The sequence below is a fragment of the Oryzias melastigma genome, linkage group LG8, assembly GCF_002922805.2.
Source record: "Oryzias melastigma strain HK-1 linkage group LG8, ASM292280v2, whole genome shotgun sequence".
In the NCBI taxonomy this organism is placed as follows: Eukaryota; Metazoa; Chordata; class Actinopteri; order Beloniformes; family Adrianichthyidae; genus Oryzias; species Oryzias melastigma.
The window spans coordinates 1704143-1727362 of NC_050519.1; the positions used below are offsets into that span (position 1 = coordinate 1704143).

Sequence of the window (23220 nt, forward strand, 5' to 3'; positions counted from 1 at the left end):
TTCAGACTGTAACATTCAATACTTTTATTGTGAAAAAGTCTCTTCATCACCATCAACTGTACAATCAATAATTTAAAAAAAGAACACACAAACGTGTGCACGCACACACGCACGCACACATCAGATAACTCAGCAGCTTCAACCAAACAAGAAACAGAATTAGTGTCAAATAAGTTGGTTTAACGAACAGGCGAAATCAGAGGTCAAAATTCACAGAATCCTTTGCAGAAGTTTAGTGTTTCTTGAACTGGACGACTGGGTGAGAAACAACTAATGAAGCAGAAGAAGGAAGAAGTGAAGCTGGACTCGCTGCTTCTTCAAGAACACTGTTTGGGACTAGGACTGTTGTTCCATGAAGGAGATGACCTACAGCTGCATGAGATGACCTTGAGGTAAAGGAAACGACTTGCAGGTGCAGAAGATGACCTTGAGCTAAAGGAAACGACCTTGAGCTAAAGGAGACGACTTGCAGGTGCAGGAGATGACCTACAGCTAAAGGAAATTACCTATAGGTAAAGGAAACGACTTGCTGCTGCAGGACATGACCTGCAGCTGTAGGGAATGACCCTCAGCTGCAGTAGACGACCTTCAGCTGCAGGAGACTACCTGAAGCTGTAGGAGACGACTTGCAGCTGTAGGGAATGACCTTTAGTTGCAGTAGATGACCTGCAGCTAAAGGAAACGACTAGCAGCCACATGAGATGACCTTCAGCTAAAGGAGACGACCTTGAGCTAAAGGAAATGACTTGCAGGTGCAGGAGATGACTTGCAGCTGCAGGAGACGCAGCGGCTTATGCTAAGCACAAGAATGGCAGGTGAGACTCCAGAAAGCTTCATGACAGCTGAAGCTGAGCGGCAGTGGCTCTGTGAGCTGCTTCTTCGTCTTTGACATCAGAAGAACGCTGCCAGCCTTCAGCGTCTGACTGCTCATCTTTGCTGGGATCTGACAGGGATGAAGCTGAAGACGATGACAAGGAGGGATTCTGCAGAAATCCCGCTTTCATTGATAATTCTTAACAAATCTGGAATAAAAGTCTTTTTTCTTTCTGTATCATTAAAAAAAGAGGAAATTAAAACAGATTTTCCTCCGAAAATGTCCTCAGAGATCACTCCATGAAAATGAATCAGGCTTGTTTTTGTGAGAATCTTTGAGAAATGTTTACGCTGTTCAGCAGGATTTGATAATTTGATCTTCTGTGTTATCTAAAGTGAATGAATCTGAACATGAGAACCATGAGGAAGAGGTTTGTTTTCCTAGAACAAAGCAGCTGTTTTCTGTGACGGAGTAACGGAACGCAGAGTCCAGAAAAAAACAGTTTCCACCTGAGGAGAAACAAACATGGAGGGAAAGAAGTGTGACGTTTTCACAAACAAACAGGGAAAGATGGCAGTGAGAGGAGGAGGAGGAGGATGAAAGTGCAGCGAGTAGAGACGAAGATGAAGCCCTACGGAGGTCCGTGAAAGAAGCATCTATTATTCAGCAGCTATGAATCATGGGACGGCACGCGGAGGCGCAGATCAGAGGCGGAGCGGAGCTGCAGTCAGTCTCCGGGGAGATCCGGGATGCAGTCAGATGGAGGAGCGGCGGAGAGGAGGCGCTGGAAAACACGCCGAGAGAGACGGCGTGAAGGCGGGGGGTGGGTCAGTAACTGCCATGAAGCTGAGAGATGCAGGTAACGCAGGTGAATGAGCGGTGGCGGTTTTTAAGGAAGCGTGAGTTCAGCTCCAGGTTCTGCAGGAGCGTCCGCTCCTTTGAACTAAACTAAGAAATGTTCTCAGGATTTCACAACAGCTTATGTTTCACCACCAAGGCTCATTGAGCGCAGAGGTGCATTGTGGGTAAATAACCTGACAGATGAAAACTTAAGGGGGAAAAAAAACATCAGGAAAAGAGGAGAAAGAGGGTGAAGATGAAGAGCAGCCTCTCCGGGGCGCCCGGCTCACATCACTTATTCATCCAAACAAAGAGAGATGAGTCTATTTGGAGCCACAAACGGCGTCGCCTCCCCCGCAGCACCAAATAATTCATCTGCAGCTGAAGTCCTGCCGACACGCAGGGGGCGCTCCCAGAATTCCTGCGTGGAAGCCACAGACTGACCTTTGAAAACTGCAGCTCCGTCGATGGTGTCTGGAATTCAATTAAAGTTCAGAAAAGATGGGGGAACCTTAAATAGAAAGACTATTTTTTGCAGGGTTTCCATGGCAACAGGCATCTCTGCCCCCTCCGTGGAGGTGTGCAGCTCCGCAGAGCGTTTTACTCTGAAATGACGCTGAGCTCGAAGGGACGTGAAGGCACGGCGGGACCGCGTGGGCGGGGCTTCCTCACAGGTGCAAACGCCGCGGCTCAGAGTGTTTCTCGTAGCTTATTGGTCTGTAAATCTGAAATGAAGGTGAGGAGCAGCAGCTGGAGGCCGGCTGGCGCACAGGTGACCTCCAGTTCTCCCGGATGTAGTGAAAATCAGGTGTAGTGTTCCTCCCCACCCGCTCCTGTTCGTGTGCTTTCAGGAGGCCTTTAACCCCTCCCCCTTCGCCCTGTTGCCATGGCGTGTTAGGAGATCTTGCAGTTGCTGCGTGTGCAGTTCTGCGGCGGGCTCTGCGGCGGACGGATGGACTTGGAGCGCTTCAGGCTGTTGCCCTTAGAGCCGCCGGCCGGGTTGGCCAGCGAGTACGAGCGTCCGTGCATCATGACGGCGTTCATGCCGTTGGCCATGGAGAAGGACTTGAGGTGGGACTTGATGGCGACGGGCAGCGGCAGCTTGTCGATGAGGTGGACCGGCGTGCACGAGACGATGGCCCGGCAGCACAGGTCCTGAAGACTGAAAACTGGGGGGTAGAAAGAAGAACAAGATCAGGAACGGAGAAACTCAAACTGAAAGACTAGAAGCTCTGAGGACTTGATAGATTCGTCACAAACAAGTGGAAGAGAACGTCACATCTGCAGCTCCTTTGGTACAAGAGCTGCCAGAAACGATTATTTTGATAGTCGACTAATCGCTGATTATTTTTTCTGATTAGCCGACTAATCGGGTCATGCACAAAGTGGATGTAAAAAACAAATCTTAACATCATTAGCTTTAAACCAACTAAAATGAAAAACAATTAAGACAATAGGTTAATACATTTTTAATAAATCACGCAGCCTCTGTCCTTCATTAGTTCATATGATTAAAACAAGATTAAATCAAATGAGAGAGATGAGGAACATACTTTTAATTAAACTCATTTTGACAGGTGACCTTTGACCCTACACCATACATCAAACTTGTTTTGACAGGTGCCAAGCCCCTCAAGATGACCTAACAATTAAATATCATTTTTATATATAGAGGTTATATAGGGTCAAAGGTCACCTGTCAAAATGAGTTTGATGGGAAGTATATACCTCATCTTTCTCATGAGGTCGGCATCTGAAATAACAACTATTTTTCACCAAAGATAAAGTTCTGGGTTGTGCCTGAATCCCCCCCCAACCCCTAATTACTAAAAAACTATATAGAGCCCTGGATTTTAAAGGTAATTCGAACACGATGCTCACTACTTTTCTTTCGTTTTTCAAAACACTGGATATGACGTTGCTGATTTCACAAAGTGAAAATTGAATAAATACGAATATTTCATGATGTTTATTCATGTCTTCACTGTGTTCTGACAGTGAAAATGTGGTTTATTCAAATACTACATTTAAACAAGTTTTTTTGTTCTAAGATGTTCGACCGCGGGCTGCACGGTGGCGCAAGTGGTTAGCGCTCTCGCCTCACAGCGAGAAGGCCCCGGTTCGAATCCCGGCTGGGACCTTTCTGTGTGGAGTTTGCATGTTCTCCCCGTGCATGCGTGGGTTTTCACCGGGGACTCCGGCTTCCTCCCACCGTCCAAAAACATGCTTCATAGGTTAATTGGTGACTCTAAATTGCCCCTAGGTGTGGATGTGAGAGTGAATGGGTGTGTGATTGAGGCCCTGAGACAGACTGGCGACCTGTCCAGGGTGTACCCCGCCTTCGCCCATCAGTAGCCGGGATAGGCTCCGGCACCCCCGCGACCCCGAAAGGGACAAAGCGGTCAAGAAGATGGATGGATGTATGTTCGACCGCAATGCATTGTGGTCTATATTTGCTAATCTAGTGAGCATCGATGAACGCAAGTTTTTCACAAAGACTTCTGGGAAATTTCGAGTGCACTTGATTTTGGAATTAGTAGATTCGGACAGCACTAGAAAATGGCGAATTAGGGGAGGAATTCGGACACAACAGAGGTCTCGCTGACTCAAATATAAAAAAGTACACTTTTTGGTGCTGAACGCTCAGAACTTTGTTCAACTTTACTACACTCCAACTCCATACAATATAAACTAACGACTAATCAACTATTAAATTAGTTGTCGACTATTTTAACAGTCGATTAGTCGTCAATTAGTCGACTAATTATGGCAGCCCTGTCTCGGACAAGTCCAGTTTCTAGAGTCTCAATTCAGTACATTTGAGAATGATTCCTGATGGTCCTTTCTGGGGATCTACTATCATAATTCTCTGCTCCAACAGGAATCCCACCAGCATTTGTCGTTTATTTAACGGTTCTTCCTTCTCAAAACAGAACCTTCTTAAGGAATGATTGGAGAAGATTGGAAAATGATGTGCAGCTGATGCTAAAACTCAATCCTTTTCTGTTCAACTTTTGTTTGGGAACAAAATTCGTAATGAAGCCAAAAACTCTAACGTCTTCTAAGTCTAAAGTCTTGCAGCTGTCGTCATCTACAGGCTCAGATGTTTACGAGATGAGCCTCATTCACCAACGATCCTTCATTTCTTCTCCTGTCACTGAAGTCTAACATTTATAATCAAGTCAGTCTCAAACTAAGGCCTCTCTTTAGAATCAGAGTCATTTGAGCTCCTTAAACTATATTTTGCTCCGTTTTAAAATCATTCCTGGTGGTCTTTTAACCATAGTTATGCAGCCTGTGTCGTCTTTTGAAACAGATTTTATGCAGAGCAGCAGGACATTAGAGATTTGATTCTGGTTTGTGGGTGAGACTGTTGGCCTTGAAGTTCCCCTGCTAGCTTATAGCATCTCATAAGCCCAAGCTACCAATAGCATAGCAAAAGAAAAGCCTAGAGAAACCCAGTTTAGATCCAGATTCCAACACAGATGAGCGAAACAAAGACGTTCATGGATGCATTTGTCTGTGAGTGGATGCACCAGGATGGGGCGGAGCAGGAAGCTTTCTTATTTTTTTTATCTGCTTCAATAAATAAATAATTAAAAATGCAATTTTAAGTTTTATTTACTTTATATATGTCCTGCGACAGACTGGTGACTGCAGGGTAAACCCCGCCTTCGCCCACCAGCAGCCGGGTTAGGCTTCGCGGCCCCAAAAGGGACAAAGCGGCCAAGAAGATGAATGAATGAATGTCCTCCACGATCAAATGCTCGTCCTGCACCCACCTCTGTTGGGCCTCCAGAACTTCTCCATGCCGTGCCTCATCAGGACGATGCGCGACAGCTCCGTGAAGGACTCGATGACGTTGAAGTTGCACAGCGGGCTGACCTCGAAGAAGGTCATGCCGTTCTTCTCGGCATACGCCCTCGCCTGTTCCGTGGGGACTTGACGTTTGAAGGCCAGATGGAGGCGGTTGCCGACCAGGATTCGAGGCACACCTGGAGCATGCTGGGAAAAAACAAACGCAGTACCGTTTAAGCTGCAGCTGAGAGCATCTGCATGAGTTGATGAGGACAGAAGAACAAGCAGCAGAGGTTTAAACATTATGGGCTGCAGCTCGTTCTGACTCTGCCCCCTGACAGAGAAGCAACCGCCTTTGTCCTTCACTTCTGTCACTGCTCATCTTCCTCACTGTTCCTCTGCTGGAGGCAGCAGCTTCATCAGTTGATTAGATCTAAGATGCAGCCTAAATGACTACCCAACGTTCAGATTTTCCTGATCATTCCAGGAAGCAACTGCTTTAAGAGCACAGGGGCCGTGACCCCGCCAACCTGCAGGATTTATGTTCCGTTGACACATGGGAGAGACTTCAGGTCTGTTATGGAACCACAGCTCTGAAGCTCAGGATTCAAGACCATTTCAAAAGACCGGATGCTTCTTCTGTAAACTGTTGTGTTAAAGGATGACTGAAATTTCATGACACTTTTTTAAAAATAATACAATTTCAGTAAATCCTGCTTTAAGCTCAGGTTCAAGTCAAGGTTCAGGCCCAGATTAATGCCCAGTTTAAGACCTGGTTTAAGACCCGATTTAAGGTTCATGTCAGGGAAAGCTGTGTATCTGGCGATAAATGAATCTTGAATGAACAGATTCAGACTCAGGTTCAGGCCCAGGACCAGGTCCAGATTCAGACACAGATAAAGGCTGGTTTAAGACCCAGGTTCAGGCCCAGGCTCAGCTTCAGGTTCATGCCCAGGAAAAGACCCAGTTTTTGGGCCAGGCTTTCTGCTCCCTAAAGGACCTTTGCTGGTGACTTCTGTTTGAAAATCTGCAGATGTTTCTGGTTTCTCTTAATGTTTTTCCTTTGGTTGAAAGATCTCTCTAATGGTTTTCTTTTGAGGAGTTACTTCCTGTCCAGGATTTCAAAATAAAAATCCTGTTGTTGCCATCAGTGACCCTGTTCACACCAGAGTCGTATTCTTAGCAGAAAACTGCAGAAAACATCCTAATAAACATGTTTACACGTCCCAGCAGGAGCTTAAAAAAGACTTCAACTCTGGACTTTTATTTTAATAATTTTCATTTAAAAAAACTTATTTTTGATCATCCTGTTAATGGAGCCATGAGTTTTTTTCAGGAAAGTTTGGAAGAAGTTTAGCCTCTTTTCTCATTTTTTTTTATTTACATGAAGGCTTTTCCATAAATTTAAATGATTTCCAGAGGAATCCTGAATCTCCAACCTGAATTCTTCCAAACACAACGTTTTGGAAGAATGCGTGGACATGTCTTCTTCAGGTTAGGAGATAGTTTTGAAAAACTGAGGCAGTCAGTGAGAGAGTTCTGGACCCTCTGTTTTTAAGAGAAGGTTAAATTCTGAGGCACAAGATCAAATAACAGAACAAACGTCTGATGACTTGATGTTAAATCTCTGAACTGAAGGTCAGCTTTTCATCATTTTCGGGAACAAACTCAGCTTCACTACTAAGAAACGACGACTCGGGATTCAGGTTAACAGCGTGACATGACAGTAAAAAAAGAAAAAACATTGTAGATATTTTTTTTCATTCTCTAGAGGTGGAGCAGGAAAGGACCGACTGAAACATAAATTCCACAAGCTGAAAATATCACACATGAGCGCAGACACACACAGCGGACATCCTCCCTGTTTCCATGTCAGCAGGAAGAACAGAACTTTAAACTATAAGCTCTCATTTGCAACCAGTGTGAAACCAAATGTGAAATCAACAAGTTTTTTGTAACCAAAACTGATGAGCACCTTTCAAAATAAAAGTCTGAACAAAGTGGATTGTTGTTTTTTTCTAAAGATATAGAAAAAGTAAAGTTAAAATGTTCAAGAAGTCTAGACTTAAATTAAATCTGGACTTCCTCTTTTAACTGCTTGAACTGTATGACAATAATTCACTGTGATGAAGTCATGTTGTGTATTTTAAACAATTTTAACCTATTTTTTTAACCTCAAATGCCTTTTATCTGGCGACAACTTAATTCTAATTTCCTGTTTTATAGTAACGCAATAATTCATTCATCCAACTATTTGTAAAAAAAAAAAATGTTTTCTGAATTTAACCCTTCAACACCTGAGACATTGCCGGTGACACCTAAACACAAAATCTTTAACATACTCTAACTGTATCTAACTGTAACTAATTCCAGAAGATTTTGAAGGAGAAAAGCACAGCTTATCTCCTTCAAAATCTACTGGAATTACCGTGTTAACGGTTGAAAAGTTACAGTAAATAAAAGAACACAAACACTAGAGCTCCGGTGTTAAAGGGTTAAACAAAGACAAAAAGTAAACGCCTATTGATCTCACCTCATCGATCTCTCTGATCCATCTGTCGATGCCGTCAAACGACCAGCGGTTGGTGATGTCATAAACCAGGAGGATCCCCTGAAGGAAAAAAAACAAAAAGACACATAGATTCCTCCAGTTACCACAGAAACGCTCCGTTTGTCAAATGTTTCCTCTCCTCAGCGGTTCCTCCTCACCTGCGCCCCGCGGGAGTACGAGCGGAAGATGGTGCAGAACCTCCCCTGACCCGAGGTGTCCCTGCAGAGAGGAGCAGACGCGGCTGAGCACGGAAACCTCCAGGGTTTCAATCACAAGACCGCTCGAACATCAGCGGCAGCTTTTACAACATTTATTAAACATAAAAAGTATAAAGAAAACATGACAACTTTTACAGCTTCATTTTGCTTGAGCTTTAATGTGTTTTTGTGTACACACATTTTTTAAGTTAAGCTAGTATTTTAGCAATGTGCTATCTTATTTAGCTAATTTGGGATCTACTGATGTTTTTTGGGCCAATCCTGAATTAAGCTAACAGTCTAGCGACGTGTTTGCTTATTTAGCTAATTTGGCATCTACTGAGGTTTTTGGGCTAATTCTGATTTCATACCTTTTATGCATTTTTACATTTTTTCAATTTCTTCAATTTTCACGAAATTCTTCGAACTCTTTGTGCACTTTCTGCATCTTTAAGTCCTTTAGTAACTTTATGCAAATAGCTTTAGCATTTTCAGCAAATCCCTTCAGCAATTACAGGAAATTTCTTCAGCATCTTCAGCAAAAAGCTTTAGCATATTCAGTGACCACATTTAGCAAAAACCATTCACACTATCCCAGGTAATGTAACTTTTCCATTTATTGTGTGTTTTTGTGTGTGTGGATATTTGATCAACAGTGAAGCAGTTTGTGCTGCAAAGTTTTAACAAAAAGTTGAATTAATTGACTAATTTGAGAAAATTTATTTTTAAAAAAGTGTTGGATTTAGAACTTTAAAAGCGGTTTCCATAAAGACGATGGATCCATAGAAACCGTCTGATGTTTTCATGTTTGCGTTAATAAAATGATAAAAATCTGATTTGCTGTTTCTGCCTCAAAGCCGAGTTTGGTGTGGTTAGGGTTCAGCTTTCGGCTCCTGTGGTTTAGTGCGGAATCTCAGGGGTTCGTTAAAGTCGGCCATCTTGGTGAGGTAACGAAGGAAAACTGTTGAAAATGTTAAAAAAAAAAAAAAACTTGAGACGACCACCGTCTCCATAGTGATCAAAAGACTGGATGAAAAGTCAAACGCTAAGAGTTAAAATGATATAAAAAAGTGAGTGTTTCCATATCCACTTCATAAACATGGTTTATCTAAAAATATCTCTGTTTATGCAGCCTTGCAGGGTTTTTAGGGTTAAGAACCTTTAGGTTTAAGGGCATTAAGAATATGAACCCTCACTGATGACCCGGACATCAGTGGATGTCAGATGGTTTCTGCTGCTTCGGACTAAGAGCCAGCAGAACTTTTTGAAACAGGAAGGAGAAACGTCAAAGATTGAGGTTGTCCGACACTCCGTGTTCTCCATAGGGAATTCGAGGCGTCGGTTTTCCCCAGAGGAGCCACATTCTTTGGCCTTTCTCCAAACAGACCTCGCCTAGTCCTGCAGAGGCCCTGAACTTAAGCTGCTGCAGCTCCACAAAGGAGACACGAACCAGCACCGGCCGCTGTCTTTGCAGGAACAGTGACTATGATACTCTGTGCAGCAGCAGGTTAATCATGAGCTGCTGTAATTACGATCCAGCTCCAGATTCCTGCGTGTTGGTGTTTATTTAAAACAATGAGACGCGGCAGAGCAGGAATGTGGCGTTCATCTCTTCTGTGTGATGTTACTTCTCAGCAATGCTGATGCATCTTCTCATTTGTGGTTTGTGGACAAACTGTCTTCAGTCAAAGAAAACACAGAACTTCTCCTTTAAGACAAACACATTCATCTGTGTGAAGCAGCTGCATTTTCCATATTGGTCTCCAAGTGTTTTCCTTCACTTCTGGAGGCTCTGATGAAGGTCCTGTTTCTTACCACAGCTCCAGCTTCACTCTCCTGCCGTCCAAAAGGATGGTGGTGGTTTTGTAGTCGATACCTGCATGAGAAGAGAGGGAAGATGAAGACGAGCAGATGCTTTAGAGAGGCTGCAGCACAAAAACGCACCGTTTTGAATAAAACATTAATAAACATCAACCTTCTGACCCGAGTGGGAGAGCATCTCCCTCCACCACCATGTGGAGAGACGCTCACATTTGGCAGTTCAGAGGTCAAACTCAGAGGATCCTCCTCGTTTGGAGAGGATCAAACAGCAGCAGAAGATGCGTTCTTACAGGAAACTTTCACTCGTGTTTGTTGTTGAACCATGAGAACAGGAGCGGAGCGGCACCTCAGGCGAGGATCTGATCCCTGACTAAACCTGTCTGACTGCCACACCTGTCACCTGCACCACGTCCAGGCTTGTTCCTGAGGAGGACCAACAGGTGAACTACTGAGCAATCACTGCTGAGATCCAAAGAAATCCTCCTTAAAGCCCTCAACAGTGAAAGCAGCGTTTTGGCTTCGTTTCCTGTAAACAGACGTGAAGAGGCCCTCCTGACACATCAGCTTCTCGCTCCAGCTCTGATTGCAGAGACTCTCCAAACAAACACACAGTAAAGAGTGGTGGTCTGATGGTTAGCAGCTGCTGGCTAACAGCATTAGCTGTGTTTTAGTTTCCAGGCAGAGTCAAAGGGCTTCGCAGGAAAGTGCTGAGCTCAGGCCGGGCTAATGGAATTGCAGCGCTGCGTACCAAAAGCTTCCCTTCTCCTCTGCCAAAGCTCACTTAGAAACCTCAGATAATCAATAGTGTTTCAGCATCTCCATGCCATCACTGGAAACTGCTGAGACCTTCAGATGTCTCCGTTTTGTTCTGAGAAGACTCAGCTTTAAGTTTATTTATATAGTCTCCAAGAATCCTGTTTACTTTCATAATACTTCATATGTTTGGAGTAAATGGTGCAGAAAGAAGTTTATTTTGGGATGTTGGTGTTTTTGGAGACATGAACAGGATTTGATTTCTGAAATATTTACTGTAGTAAGCTTAAAAATATTTATATATATTTAAGAAAAATTGTAACAAAAACTACCAAAAGCTACAAATATGGTGCATCAGGAGGGACAAAAACAAAGCTATTAGCACCCAAACCAGAAAAAAAGTATTCCGACTCCATACGCCTAAAGTGAGCCAGCGTTTGTTTTCTGCGATAATCCAGAACAATTTTTCAGTCTGAATACACTGAATCGAACTCTGGTCCGGGACCAAGAACCGCTCTGAAACCCATCTTTAGGGGGTCTTGGTTTGTTTCCAATCGCACTGAACTTCAGTTTGCTCAGAGATTCCTCAGTCTGAATACAAAGTTGTTTACTGTTGTAATATCAAATACTGTTTCCCCGACAATATATGTCATAAACACTTATTAGCGTACCTTGTAGCTGCGGCGTCCCCAGTAACTGCCTTGCAGTATGCTTCCACCGTGTCAAAGCAGCAGTAAAAAATGCCAAACCTGGCCTTCATACAGACAATCAAACTGATCGGCGAAATAAAAAGTTCAAATAAGTGAAAAATCCTGGCAAAACGCAGAACCTCCATCTTTCTCTTTTTGTTTTGACCCGCCCCCATAAATGATGTTTAGTCTTGTGGTTTTGTCTACAAGCTTTGGTCCGGTTTGATCTGGAAAAAATTAAGTGGACAAATCATTTTTCCAGTCTGATTACACTCAAAAAGACATGAATTTTCTCTGCTAATCATTAGCATAGCAGGCTTTTTTTATTTTACAAACAAGACAACAAACAATAATATAAAATAAAATTATTAGAAGAAGATTGGGCGTTATGGTCGCTTAATTTAAAGTTCCATTCCGATCATCTTTTGATCTATTTTTAATAGGGGTGTACAAATGTACAAAACCTTTAAATTGAAACAAAACTGAGAAATCCAAAACTGTGTCGTAAACTCAAAGTGTAGCAAATAATGACGACTCCCTTCAATGATGCTGATGTCACAACTGTTCAGATGATGTGGACGCTGCAGGACGCGTGGAGAACAGTTGGTGTTGTGTGAAAGCCTCCCTCTGTTGCTGCAGCAAAACAATGGAGTTCTGTGCAGAGCAGATCCCTGAGGAACATCTCACTGATGGAGCAGGAGATTTAAGAGCCTCCCTGCTCTGGCAGGCGCTCCAAAAAGTCTCTTTCCAAGCTGTTTTTGTTTTTTAATTGGCTTCTTTTCTTCTGGCCTGCTGTCACCTGATGGTTCCCATCAACTGATTGAAAAGGAGAAGTGCTGCTTCATTAAATCATTCACTTTAAATTATTTGTTGGTTTTGGAGATCCTTTTTCAGTGTTTGTATGTAATTTCTGAAAATGTCACACCATGAATACAAATATTTGTGATGTCTGAGATCATCAATTTGTAATCTAGTAGTGTAGAAAAAAAATAACAATTGCAGAATAAAGTTGGATTTTAAGTATATAAACTAAACAAACCAAATGCATCACCAGACGTAAATATACTTTCACAGTAAAGTGTCAGAGATGGCTCTCATTTTCAAAATAAAACTATTGAATGTGTTTGGTAGATAAAAAAAAATAGATTGAAGTTTGGTTTATTGAAAAAAAATCTAAAAAGGTATTTTGTTTTAAATATAATTAAATATCATTTAAATATAACTACTATTACAAAAACTTGGTGGTCAATGATGTGAGGTCATGTGACCGTCTGCTAGGATAGTGGAGAATTTAAAAAGTTCATCTAAAATTTAAAAAGGTATTTTGTTTTTTCCACTAAAGATGAATTGAGTCAATTTATTAAACGTGTCTTTTTTCAGTTTAAATGAAAAGACTTTGAGTTAACCAGGAATTTGACGGAAAAAAACGTTTGAATTTGACATTGTTTCAAGTGATAAATATTCTCTAAATCTTTGTGTTTTTATTTGTTATGTTGATTCCAACCTCCTGTTCTAAATAAAGATATAAATGGTTAAATATGCATGATTTTAATTTTCATACATCCAGTCAAAAGACAAACAGCAGAAGTTCAAACGTAATATATTTAAGAGTATTCGTGAATAACGATCCACATTTCTAGTGATATTGTGTTCCTGAAGAGAAAATTGTTAGAAAAAACAAACTTTCTTGATTCCCGTTCTCTGGTTCACGAGAAGTTAATGAAACCAGGTTAGTAAAGGAATCTGATGATAACCTGGAGGCTGAAAAACATGCAGACCGTCTCTGTAAAGACTAATAATCTGTTAGATTTGAGAAAAAAACAGTGATTATCCTTTATCCGATAATAACTTTTCACGGCTCCTGTTGCTTAACTGCAGTTTGGCAGGTTTTACATAACAGTTTGGCTTAAACCAATGCAGGAAATGCTGAGTTAGCACATCTGATCCACCGTCATGAAGACGACAGCGGTCTGGAATATTTCCATGAGGCTGAATGACACACGGACTGATTTTTGTTCTTGGTGCCAAAATAAATTTGCTAACTTTCTTTAACAAACAATGTTTACTCTGGCCACGCCCATTCCACTGCTAATGACGGCGTTCCTCTCAGAGCAGGCTTCAGCCTTCTGCGGTTTATTTTACTCAAACTTTAATTAAGGAGGTATTACTGTTCATGAGGCAGGTGAATATTATTTAGGAGGTTTAGAATTGGTTCAACTCACCTGCCATTATAAGATGTATAGTCTACTTATAAATAATTTTAAAAAGTGTTCAATAATCTGTATGCGTTTGATCTGAATCGGGTTGTTTTCATACTCAAAATTGTTGTATTGTGTGCATTTGTAAACTGTTTAATGTATAAAATTGTATAATAGTATCTTATATCTTTTAAATGTTGTCAATTTTCCAGTTTTATTAGGTAGAGTCTCTAATATAAGCCCAGATGTTTGTTTTTTAATTCTCCCTGCACCTAATTTTTATGTTTTATTATGCTTGCTTTCTTGAAGTATGTTGTTTAAGTAAAAATAAATAAATACAAATAAAATATTTACTGTTGGATTTCAGTGCAGGCTGCAAAGTCAACCTCATGGAAGTTTGGAAATGATTTGAGTTTTTAAATGCTTCTCAAAACACTTCGATTCTAGACATTGATTATGTCCACTAGAAGACCAATAAAAAAATTATTTGACTTTTTAACCTTTTTTACCTTGAATGCTCCAATAATAAATATCAGTTATGATTTATCATCAGTTCTTTAATGTTTTTTTTTTTACACATCTTTGTCATCTGCACAACAGAGTGCAGATGTAACATCTCTAAATATGCTAAACATGCAACAGTTGTGTTGGATAAGAACCAATGCAACATAAATGGAAAAAAAATCCTTATAGCCAGACTGTAAATACATTAATTTTTGGAGTAAAATCAAACTTATTTACTAGTAATTGTTACTAGTAAATGTATTGGCTACGTGCTTCCTTTTTTGACCTGCCTCCAGTGGTCTTTAAAGGAACCACAACTTTGGCTACTTCCTGTTTTACATCAAATTTGGAATGGAAGAGGGAACTTGGTCTTTAAATTTAAAGTTAGATGGAATTAGTGAAATACAGTTTGCAATCTGAGGTTTTGCAGAAACAACGGCGTGCATCATTCTGTCACTGAACTGAACGCTTTCACTGTGAAGCTCAGATGTTTGAGTGACTCATCAGAAGAACGGAGTGAAAAACTGTCTCCAGCAAAACAACACCAAGCGACTCGAAGCGCGAGGAGGAGCTGAATCTGTCATCTGTCACACAGACACACTTCTCCAAAGGGCGTTTTGAAATCTCTCTGGAACTGGTGAAGCATCCAGACTCTAATGGAGGACATGCAGCAGATTACTCTACAAACAGCTCGTCTAAAGATCAGAGCCTGCACTTGGCAGCCTCCACTCCAAGCATGTTGGCCTGATTCTGGTTTCTTAAAACATTCAGGGTCCTGAAGCCCCGCCCCCACAGAAAGACTGAGCCAAAAAGATGGGAATCAATAGGAAGGGTTCTGGCTGTACAACCTCCCTCCACACCGTCTGAGCGAGTTTGGCTGCTTTCTCTGTTCTCCATCTTTTAATGAAGGTTTTAGATCATTTTCACTTTAAGAAAATTGTGTTTTTAACATGTTCTTGTAGAATTTTTCTGATGATGGAGGACATATAGGAAAAAAAATTAGGCTTAAAACCGCATTTCTGAGTAATAAAACTTGTGAATCAGGAGTTGTTTGAAAAAGATCGTATTTCTGACGTAAAATCTACAACCAGCAGGCCACAAGCTGCCTGCTTCGCTACCTTCACTTTCAGACAAATAGATCCATGAATGTCTTTATTTTACTGGTCAAATCTTGATCCAAACTATAAGGCTGGATTGATTATTTTCAATTAATGAAGACTTGTGCAAACATGTCTTTGTGAAGGTCACCATCCTGGTTTGCAGCTTCACATCCACACGGTCCAGCCTCTCATCTTCTGTCCTTCCTGAGCTTCTCTGCAGACATGCAGCCTCGTGTCATCGAGCAGCACCAGCCTTCAGCACAGATTTATCAGACAAACGCTTGAGAAAAGAGGTCGCTCTGCTGGCTGATGCATCTTTCAGTAGACTCTCTGGTGCTGCTAAAGGCGGAATATTGTGTTGATCCCAAAAAATGTTTTTCAGTGAATTCTGCCAAGACAAACAGTCTATCAGGAGGACGTCAACATGCGCAATTTATCATTTTTCCCTGAAGAAAGAGCGAGCTTCCAATAAAGTTGAATATATTACTGTAACTGCATTTTCTTATGTGCTGACAAAGCTTTTATACAACCAAATCAGGTTAAGGCATTTTTTATTTAATCATTTTTGTCTTTTTCTTTTTTTTTCATTTTTATGAGTGAATCAATTTCGATGTGACTGCTTTTCTTTAAAAACATATTTATAGCAACAAATAGTCACTGAGAGGCTGATATTTTGGTTTTAAATCTCATCAGGTGACAAATGGCAATATATGTTTTACAGAACAGTTTAAAACACTGAGAAAACATAAGTAAATAAAACATGACTTTTTCCAGCTGTGCTCGTATTCAAACCATGAAAAAAGGACAATGAAACAACTTCAAACTCATCAAATTGTAGAGACGTGGCTCAACAAACGTGGGTGACCACAAACAAAATACGAAATTCAAATTAACTAAAAACAAACATATTCGGAAAGGTGAAAGAAGAAACAGAAGACGAGCCTTCGACTTTAAAGTAAAATAAATCTGTATTTAACAGACATGAGTTTTTACTCCAAATATAGTGACAGTTGTTCCCACAGACCATAATAATAATGCAGAATACTCAGCCAAGTGTCTAATGCTACAAGGATGCTGCTAATAAAGTTGTTCAAACTGTGGGTTCATGTTTTATTATTATATTTAGTGACGAGTTTTCTTTGTAATTATTCGCCCCACATTAAAAGTCAAATAGGTTGAAGTTAGACTGAGTTTTAGCTTCCACTTTGACAGTTATGGATTCAAATCTAGATCAAATTTTAATGGTTCAAACACAAAATGTGGCAAACACATACAGTTTAAGCAGCTGCAGATATTTTACAGAGGATGGAGATAAAATTTACCCTCAAAAGTCAAACTGGAAGCTAATAAATTGGACGTCCACATGGGGCTTGTCCGTGCCGGTCTCTGAAAATATTGTCTGACACTAAACCGGTCTGTGGCCTGAAAAAGGTTGGAGACTGCTGCCTTACGGGGTCAGGGGCAGCTGGAGCCAACCCAGCGACTGTTGGGTGAAGGGGATGCAAACAATCAACTTATCATTTTACAAGAATAACAGAGGAGCTGAAATAAATCCCGGGAATGTGTCACTGATGAAACAGAGGAGCTGGAAAGCTGCAGCAGGAACAACAGGAATGGAAGCTGTTGAAAAACCTGCTGACTATCAGGACAAGTACATTAAAGCAAGCTGATCAATATCTGATCAATATCCCTGCCATGTCATGACGGCTCGCGCAGATCTCTCTTCTGAGTGTTGCCGTGTGGTTTCAAGCCTTTATCACAGCAGATCAGAACCCCCCCCCCATCCTGACAGCCATCCTGAGTTCTGAAAGTGATGCATCAAGTCAGAACCTCACATGTTGAAATCTTTATGCGTCTAAAAATAGAGCTTTCTTCCTCCCTTCCGCTGGTTTTCCTGTTTGCTGCTGCTTCTGGCTCCAGCAGGAGGAATTGTCCCGATTCCATCACAGATTCAGCTCAAAGGAAATCTCATCTGTTCATGGAATATCTGAGCACTGAAGTGCAGATGTGGTTACACAACACCACCCGCCAGAAAGCTGCTCCGTTCGGGACAGCCAGCGCCACCGACGGGCCGCTTCGCTCTGCTCCAGGAGTCGAGGGCTAACGTCACTTTTCAGCTGTTGTAAAAGCATTGAGGCCATTTCCAGTGACTGAATCCATGTTGGACGGAGGGCATGCTGGAGAAGTTGATGCCTCCCCAGGGCATCAACTGAAATAGCCCCAGTCAAACTCTGTTTCAGGTTAACTCAAATGCAAAAAAACCAATCTCTCACTGAAGGAGAAAAAACTTAGACAAAAAACTAAAAAATCCTGACAGCAGAAAGGTCTCTGAAGACGCTGAAATGTGTTCAAGCACTGAAGGACATATTTGATCAAACCTTTTTCTTTGAAAAGCATAAAAAAATAAATCAAAGTCTAATTTTAAAAAAAAACTGTGCAAGCTGCAAAGTTAGACAGAAGAATTAGGCAAAGACTGTGACATTTGTCAGAGTAAGAAGGAATATTAACTATCTGGATTAATGTTAATAAATACAAAATAATTGATCATATTTCTGATATTCTAAGGTTAATGATCAATAAAGTCCTCCAAAGTGGTTATAAATGATAAGGTTGCAAGAATAACTAGATGTTGTGACATTTTGACAGATTTTTTTTGACTGAAAGTTTGTTGAAGTTCACAAAAAGCAAATGAAAAGTATGGGAAGTTTTTTTCTTAATTAATTTCAATGACAAAAAACGATTAAAATATAAAACATTATGAAAGAAGGAAGCAAAACAGAAAACAGGCAGCACTTTTATGAAGCCCGAGATCACGGTATTGTTGTTTGAGTAAAGTGATACTTTGAGGGATTTACCCAGAATTCAAGTGATTTGAAAGAGCTGCTGATGGAAACTTATTTTCAATGTGTTTTATATGCAAATTTTAGAAACATAACATTTTATGCCCTTCTGGAGATTTCTATTATTTTTATTTATCAAAATTATGTTTCATTTTCTTTGTTTAGTTATGATTTAGTGAACTAATATAAACCCTGTAAATAAAACTGTCAAATGAACTTTTTAGCACCTATGTTACACGATCATTTCCAGTTTGTTAAACTTGATTTATTGTAAAAACTTTTTCCATTTACATACTTCATAATAAGGCTCATATTCTGATTAGAAATATACAAATGTAAAGGCTTTGCATCTGTAATTGTTTCACATTGTGGAAAAAGTTGAAGTCTCTTTATGGAAAACAAAAAAACAGAACTTAACTGAAGCTTCTGCAGTAAGCCACTAATCCTGACTAGTAGCGCAGGATCTCAACGCCTGAACACCAACATTTACGACTTGTTTACAGCGGATGCTGACATTACAAAAGGCAGAATAATAATTAAAACTTCATCGGATCAAATAGAACTACTTGGAAAAATAAATATTCAAAATGTTTCAAACCTATAAATGTTTGGCTTCACTTTTAAACTTCCCTCAAAGAGAGAAGAAAGTGTGATGCAGCAGATCAGAGATTTAACAGCAGAGATGAGAACATGCAAACGTTATTTGACCCTATAGTTGCAGACAAAAGGAGAATACACACTACAACCATCTGCACACTGTGACAGGCTCCCTCATCTGCATGAGAATGCTCTCTGCTGGAGCACAAACCCAGAATATTCAGGACTTTTTGTGAGGTGAGACAGGAGTGACTCACCGCTACTGTAGGCATAAGGGGACTCAGCAGATCCATCCTGCAGGCTGTCCAGGATCTCTCCTTTGCCCACGTCGCTGTCTCCCACCAGCAGGAACTTGAGGAGGTAGTCGTAGCTTTTCACTGGGCTCCCCTGGCTGCCCATCTTCCCTCTGAGCCAGGAGGCTGGAGATGCTCGGCTGGAGACGTGGGTGGTGCACCCGTATATCTTATCCCTCTCGTTAGAGCCAAAACAATGTCTTGTTATGCCATGAACTTGCTTTGTGTGGGTCTCACCCGTTCAAGTCTCTGTCTTTGAGGAGTGTCCTACGTGAAAAACAAGGCGGGGGCCAAATAACAGAAAGTTTCTTGAAAGGAAAGCATTTCTCCAGCCGGTTTAAAGGGGGGGCATAGTTCCTTCAATACTGTAAATCACCAGTAAAGCTCTGCTATAATAATCCAAACCTACTAAACTTTATTTAAACCGCATTTAAATAAAGTTTAGAAGCGTAAATAAAACTGATTTAGCTAAAGAAAATGATAGTTTTTGCTAGTTTAAGCAACAAAATCACCGTAAAATGTCATTTAAAAACGTATATTATACAATGTATATTTAACGATATGAGATATTTGTTCATTTAACATGTAAACACAATTTAAGTTTGTCTTTTGATCGCATCTAGAGGCTTTTTGTGTAATTTTAGCAACAAAGCTAACCCTGCCTGGAAGCTAGCAAGCTAGCTAAGTGTTCTCACAGCTAACGTAAACGTAAAAACACTGTCGCGCGGAGTTAACCATAAAACATGCTCCTTTATCGGATTATTCTAACACTAAAACGTAGAAAACAGCAACGGGAGAGCTTAGCGCTCTTCGCTGGCTAAAATGGAACTAACGTCGGAGCGAATTCAGGGCCCCCCAGTCTTCATTTTCTTCCGTTACATCTGTGCCTTTTAAGTCAGAGAATATCCCCCAAAAATCTTCAGGGTAACCGAGCGGCCGGGAGGCTCTTACGTCCAGTCCGAATCCCCGACGCCGTGCTGGGTAAACTCAACCCGCGATGTTTCCATTCTCCTCCATACTTCTCTGTCATAATCAGTGCTGTGACTCTCCGTGCCGCACTACAGAACTGGCGCTGACAGACCCGCGTCTCCCACCTCTTTAAACAATCCCCGCCCCATCTATCATCTGATTGGACAGTGAACTCGATGGGAAACAAAAAGGCTGCACCCATTGGTTAGGAGAAAATGCCCATCACGGACTGTTGTCAACAATGCGCAGATGGCAGAGAAAATGTGGAAAACAAAGATGATCCATTCTTCACTGAATGTCAGGGGAACAAAGGCAAAGATATGCGGTTAAACGTGATTACACTAAAGCATGATGGGAAAGCCAAACGTCTAATTCTACAAAACAGCTGCCATAGTAAGAAAAACGGTGGTTTTAAATCTAAAAACAAAGCAGTTACATATTTTTAGCAATAAACACATTAATACATAAAATCGGATAAAGAGATAAAAATACATATATTATTTAAACATGAATGTATATTTTTTATTTATTTAATATTTTACGTACCATTACTAAAAGAACACAAACGATGTCAGTCATTTTTCATTCCTCTTCTCACTGGCTCATGAAATACTCCTTGGCTCTCTCCCAGCTTGTTGCATAACTGCAGCATAAATAATGCTATCTTGTAATGTGATGTGAAGTGATGGGCTGTGTGTATGTTGGCCTCTCTCAGTAAAAATCTGTTTTCATAACATCATGACTCACTTCTACTCTCAGCTTCGGCCTGAACACCTACACACATACAGAGTGAATGAGAGAGAGACGGAGACCTGGACTGACAGCAGCAGCTTGATCTGTGGATGAAAATGTGGGGGTGAAGAGCATCTGGAGCAGAAACATCTCGCAGCTCCGAACTCCCTTAAACGGTGCCAGGTTCCAGCCTGCTGACCCCTCCAGCCTGGTGACCCCTCCAGTCCAGAACTGGGATTGGAGTGGCGCTCTCACATGCAGCAGTGGTGCATGTACACACTCTAAACCAGAGGTCCCCAGACTACGACCCGCGGGCCAGATAAAACATTTGGCCCTCCTCCACGTTTGGCCCAGCCCCCCAGAACTATTGTGGCTAAAATTGACATTTTTCCTGTTTTTTAGGCTAATTTGAAATGTAGCTAATATTTTAACTACATGCAAGCCATTTTGATTTTTTTTTCAGTTTTTAAATGTAATTTTGATTTTTGCTAATATTTTAGCTTTATGCAAGATTTTTTGGCTAAATTAGACATTTTTCCTTTTTTTGGCTAATATGGCATTTAGCTAATAGTTCAGGTACATGTTAGCTGTTTTGGCCAATTTAGGCTTTTTTAGTTTTGGGGGCTAATTTGGAGTTTAGCTAATATTTTAACTTTATGCTATTTTGGAATTTTTTTTTTTTAGTTTTTTAGGCTAATTTGGATTTTAGCTATAATATTTTAGCTTTATGCTAGATGTTTTGGCTAAATTAGACATATTTTCCAGTTTTTAGGCTATTTTGAAGTTTAGCTAATATTTTAGCTACATGTTGGCTGTTTTGGCAAATTTCGTTTTTTTTTTTTTGTTTCGGCTAATTTGGCACTTCACTAATATTTTAGCTGGCTATCAGCTTTAGCGTTTTCAGCTATCAATTTCAGTGTTTTCAGCTATCAGCTTCAGTGTTTTTAGCAATCAATTTGAGCATCTTTAGCTATTAATCTATCGCAGATGCTATATATCTAATTTTTATTTATTTATTTATTTATTGTGAAGATTACAGAAATTAATTGTTTAAAATTTGGCTATGTGTCTCTTTGTGGAAAACCATAAAACTCTACATTTAGGCTGATTGTTACAATTTTTCTGTTAGCCTACAAACAGACCCTGACCCCCCTCATCAGAGAAGAAAACAGTTATGTGGCCCTCACAAGAACACGTTTGGGGACCCCTGCTCTAAACAATGCAGCAGAAGATCTGCATTGATCAGAGAGATGGGACAGATGGGATCTTTCTCTGGCTTCAGGAGAAGAATGATGTTAACAGAGTTTGTATTTTTAGCTTATAGTGAGAGGTGATCTTTAACGAATGTAACCATTTTATAAAAATGCATGTATTTTGTATATTTCTGCTGAAGCCTGGACCCTGGATCTTTGTTTTTGGGCACCAGCTGCAGAGATTCATGAAGTCCTGTCACAGAGACGGGTGAGTCTGGGGCTGTGATTTGCTTTTGGTTTAGTTTGGGTAAATTTACAATATAAATAAATGATTCAATTCGCTTTACTGATGGGTCTAGTTTGAGATGAATTTAAGTTTTTATAAATTTCTTTAAACATGTTATTTCTTTCTTTTTGGTCGTGGGTGATATTTCCTGTTCCCTCCCTGATCAAGGAGATTGTGATTTTTTTCTTTATTCTTTTTTAATTGCACAGCTAAGAACTTAGCAGATTTGTTTGCTTGCTCAAACTTTTCCAGTTAAAGTCTTTGTAACTGAAATAGATTATTTAAAATTAAATATCTTATTTAATTCAAGTTTAAGTTATTAAGATCTTTAATAGTGTTTTTCTGACCGGAAGCATAAGGGTTTTGAGGGCTTTAATTGTATTTCCTAATTTTTTTAGATGAAAAGGAAATTATTTTGCCTCTCACTTCTGCTTTTGCCACTTTCCAAAAACATAAATCGTAACATCTGAAGTGTCATTGGTTTCTATAAATTCCTTCTGTGTAAATTTGACCAAATTTACATTGCAAAGCTTATAGTTAGGGATGCACTTTGGTCATTTTTTTAAAAAATCTGGAGCATTGATCTTTTGACATAGATTTTTAATTATTGAGATTTTCCTTCTTGATCAATCAAAGAGATGTTTACCTCGTTCACAGGGCTGACTTTTTGCATTTTTTATGTGTTTGAGTTGAAAATATTGAGCAAATTAAAGTCTTGTTTTAATGTTTAATTTGACCCGTGGCTCAGTTACTAGCAACCATCGTACCAACACCAACTGATCCAGATGACTCTGGATTTTGATGTTTCCAGGAAGATTTGGTCTCGATTTTCTTTTCAAACCAGAAATTCAGATTTTTTTTATTTGCAAGTACGGTTTTAAATTATTCTTTTAGTGATTAACAGAATCAAAGTGATATTAGTGTTTTATTATTATTATTATTCAGAAACTTTTCTTTTAAGTAAAGAAAAGGAAGGAGCCAGACCTTAGGATATTTTCTGACCCATTAAAACATGTTATTCACATGAGTAATCCCATCACCAGGA

The 23220-nt window shown here is 40.3% G+C and overlaps 1 protein-coding gene across 2 annotated transcripts; it reads right to left on the reverse strand.

Annotated features, from left to right (window-relative positions):
• Positions 1–20315, reverse strand: LOC112146433 (ras-related protein Rab-40C). 2 transcript variants are annotated; one of them, XR_002919270.2, is made up of 9 exons: positions 19947–20315; positions 19233–19262; positions 18960–19135; positions 10016–10076; positions 8162–8222; positions 7986–8063; positions 5437–5659; positions 427–2823; positions 1–386 (listed from the first exon to the last, which is right to left on the reverse strand). XR_002919270.2 is itself a non-coding variant. In XM_024272258.2 (8 exons), exons 1-8 carry the CDS (start codon positions 20000–20002, stop codon positions 2549–2551), a joined length of 960 nt encoding a protein of 319 aa, XP_024128026.1. In that variant the 5' UTR covers positions 20003–20315; the 3' UTR covers positions 1–2548. The 2 variants fall into 2 exon arrangements, 1 of the variants encoding a protein (XP_024128026.1); XM_024272258.2 differs by having other exon boundaries at positions 1–2823.
• Positions 20316–23220: the final 2905 nt, after the last annotated feature.

Bases quoted from the DNA above. Each gene is read 5' to 3' on its own strand.
- LOC112146433 (XM_024272258.2), bottom strand. From the start codon at position 20,002: ATGGAAACATCGCGGGTTGAGTTTACCCAGCACGGCGTCGGGGATTCG. The intron at 19,136-19,232 runs GTGAGACCCACA...CCACGTCTCCAG, and splicing joins AAAGACAGAGACTTGAACGG to CCGAGCATCTCCAGCCTCCT. The intron at 2,824-5,436 runs GTGGGTGCAGGA...TCTACCCCCCAG, and splicing joins GTTCTGGAGGCCCAACAGAG to TTTTCAGTCTTCAGGACCTG.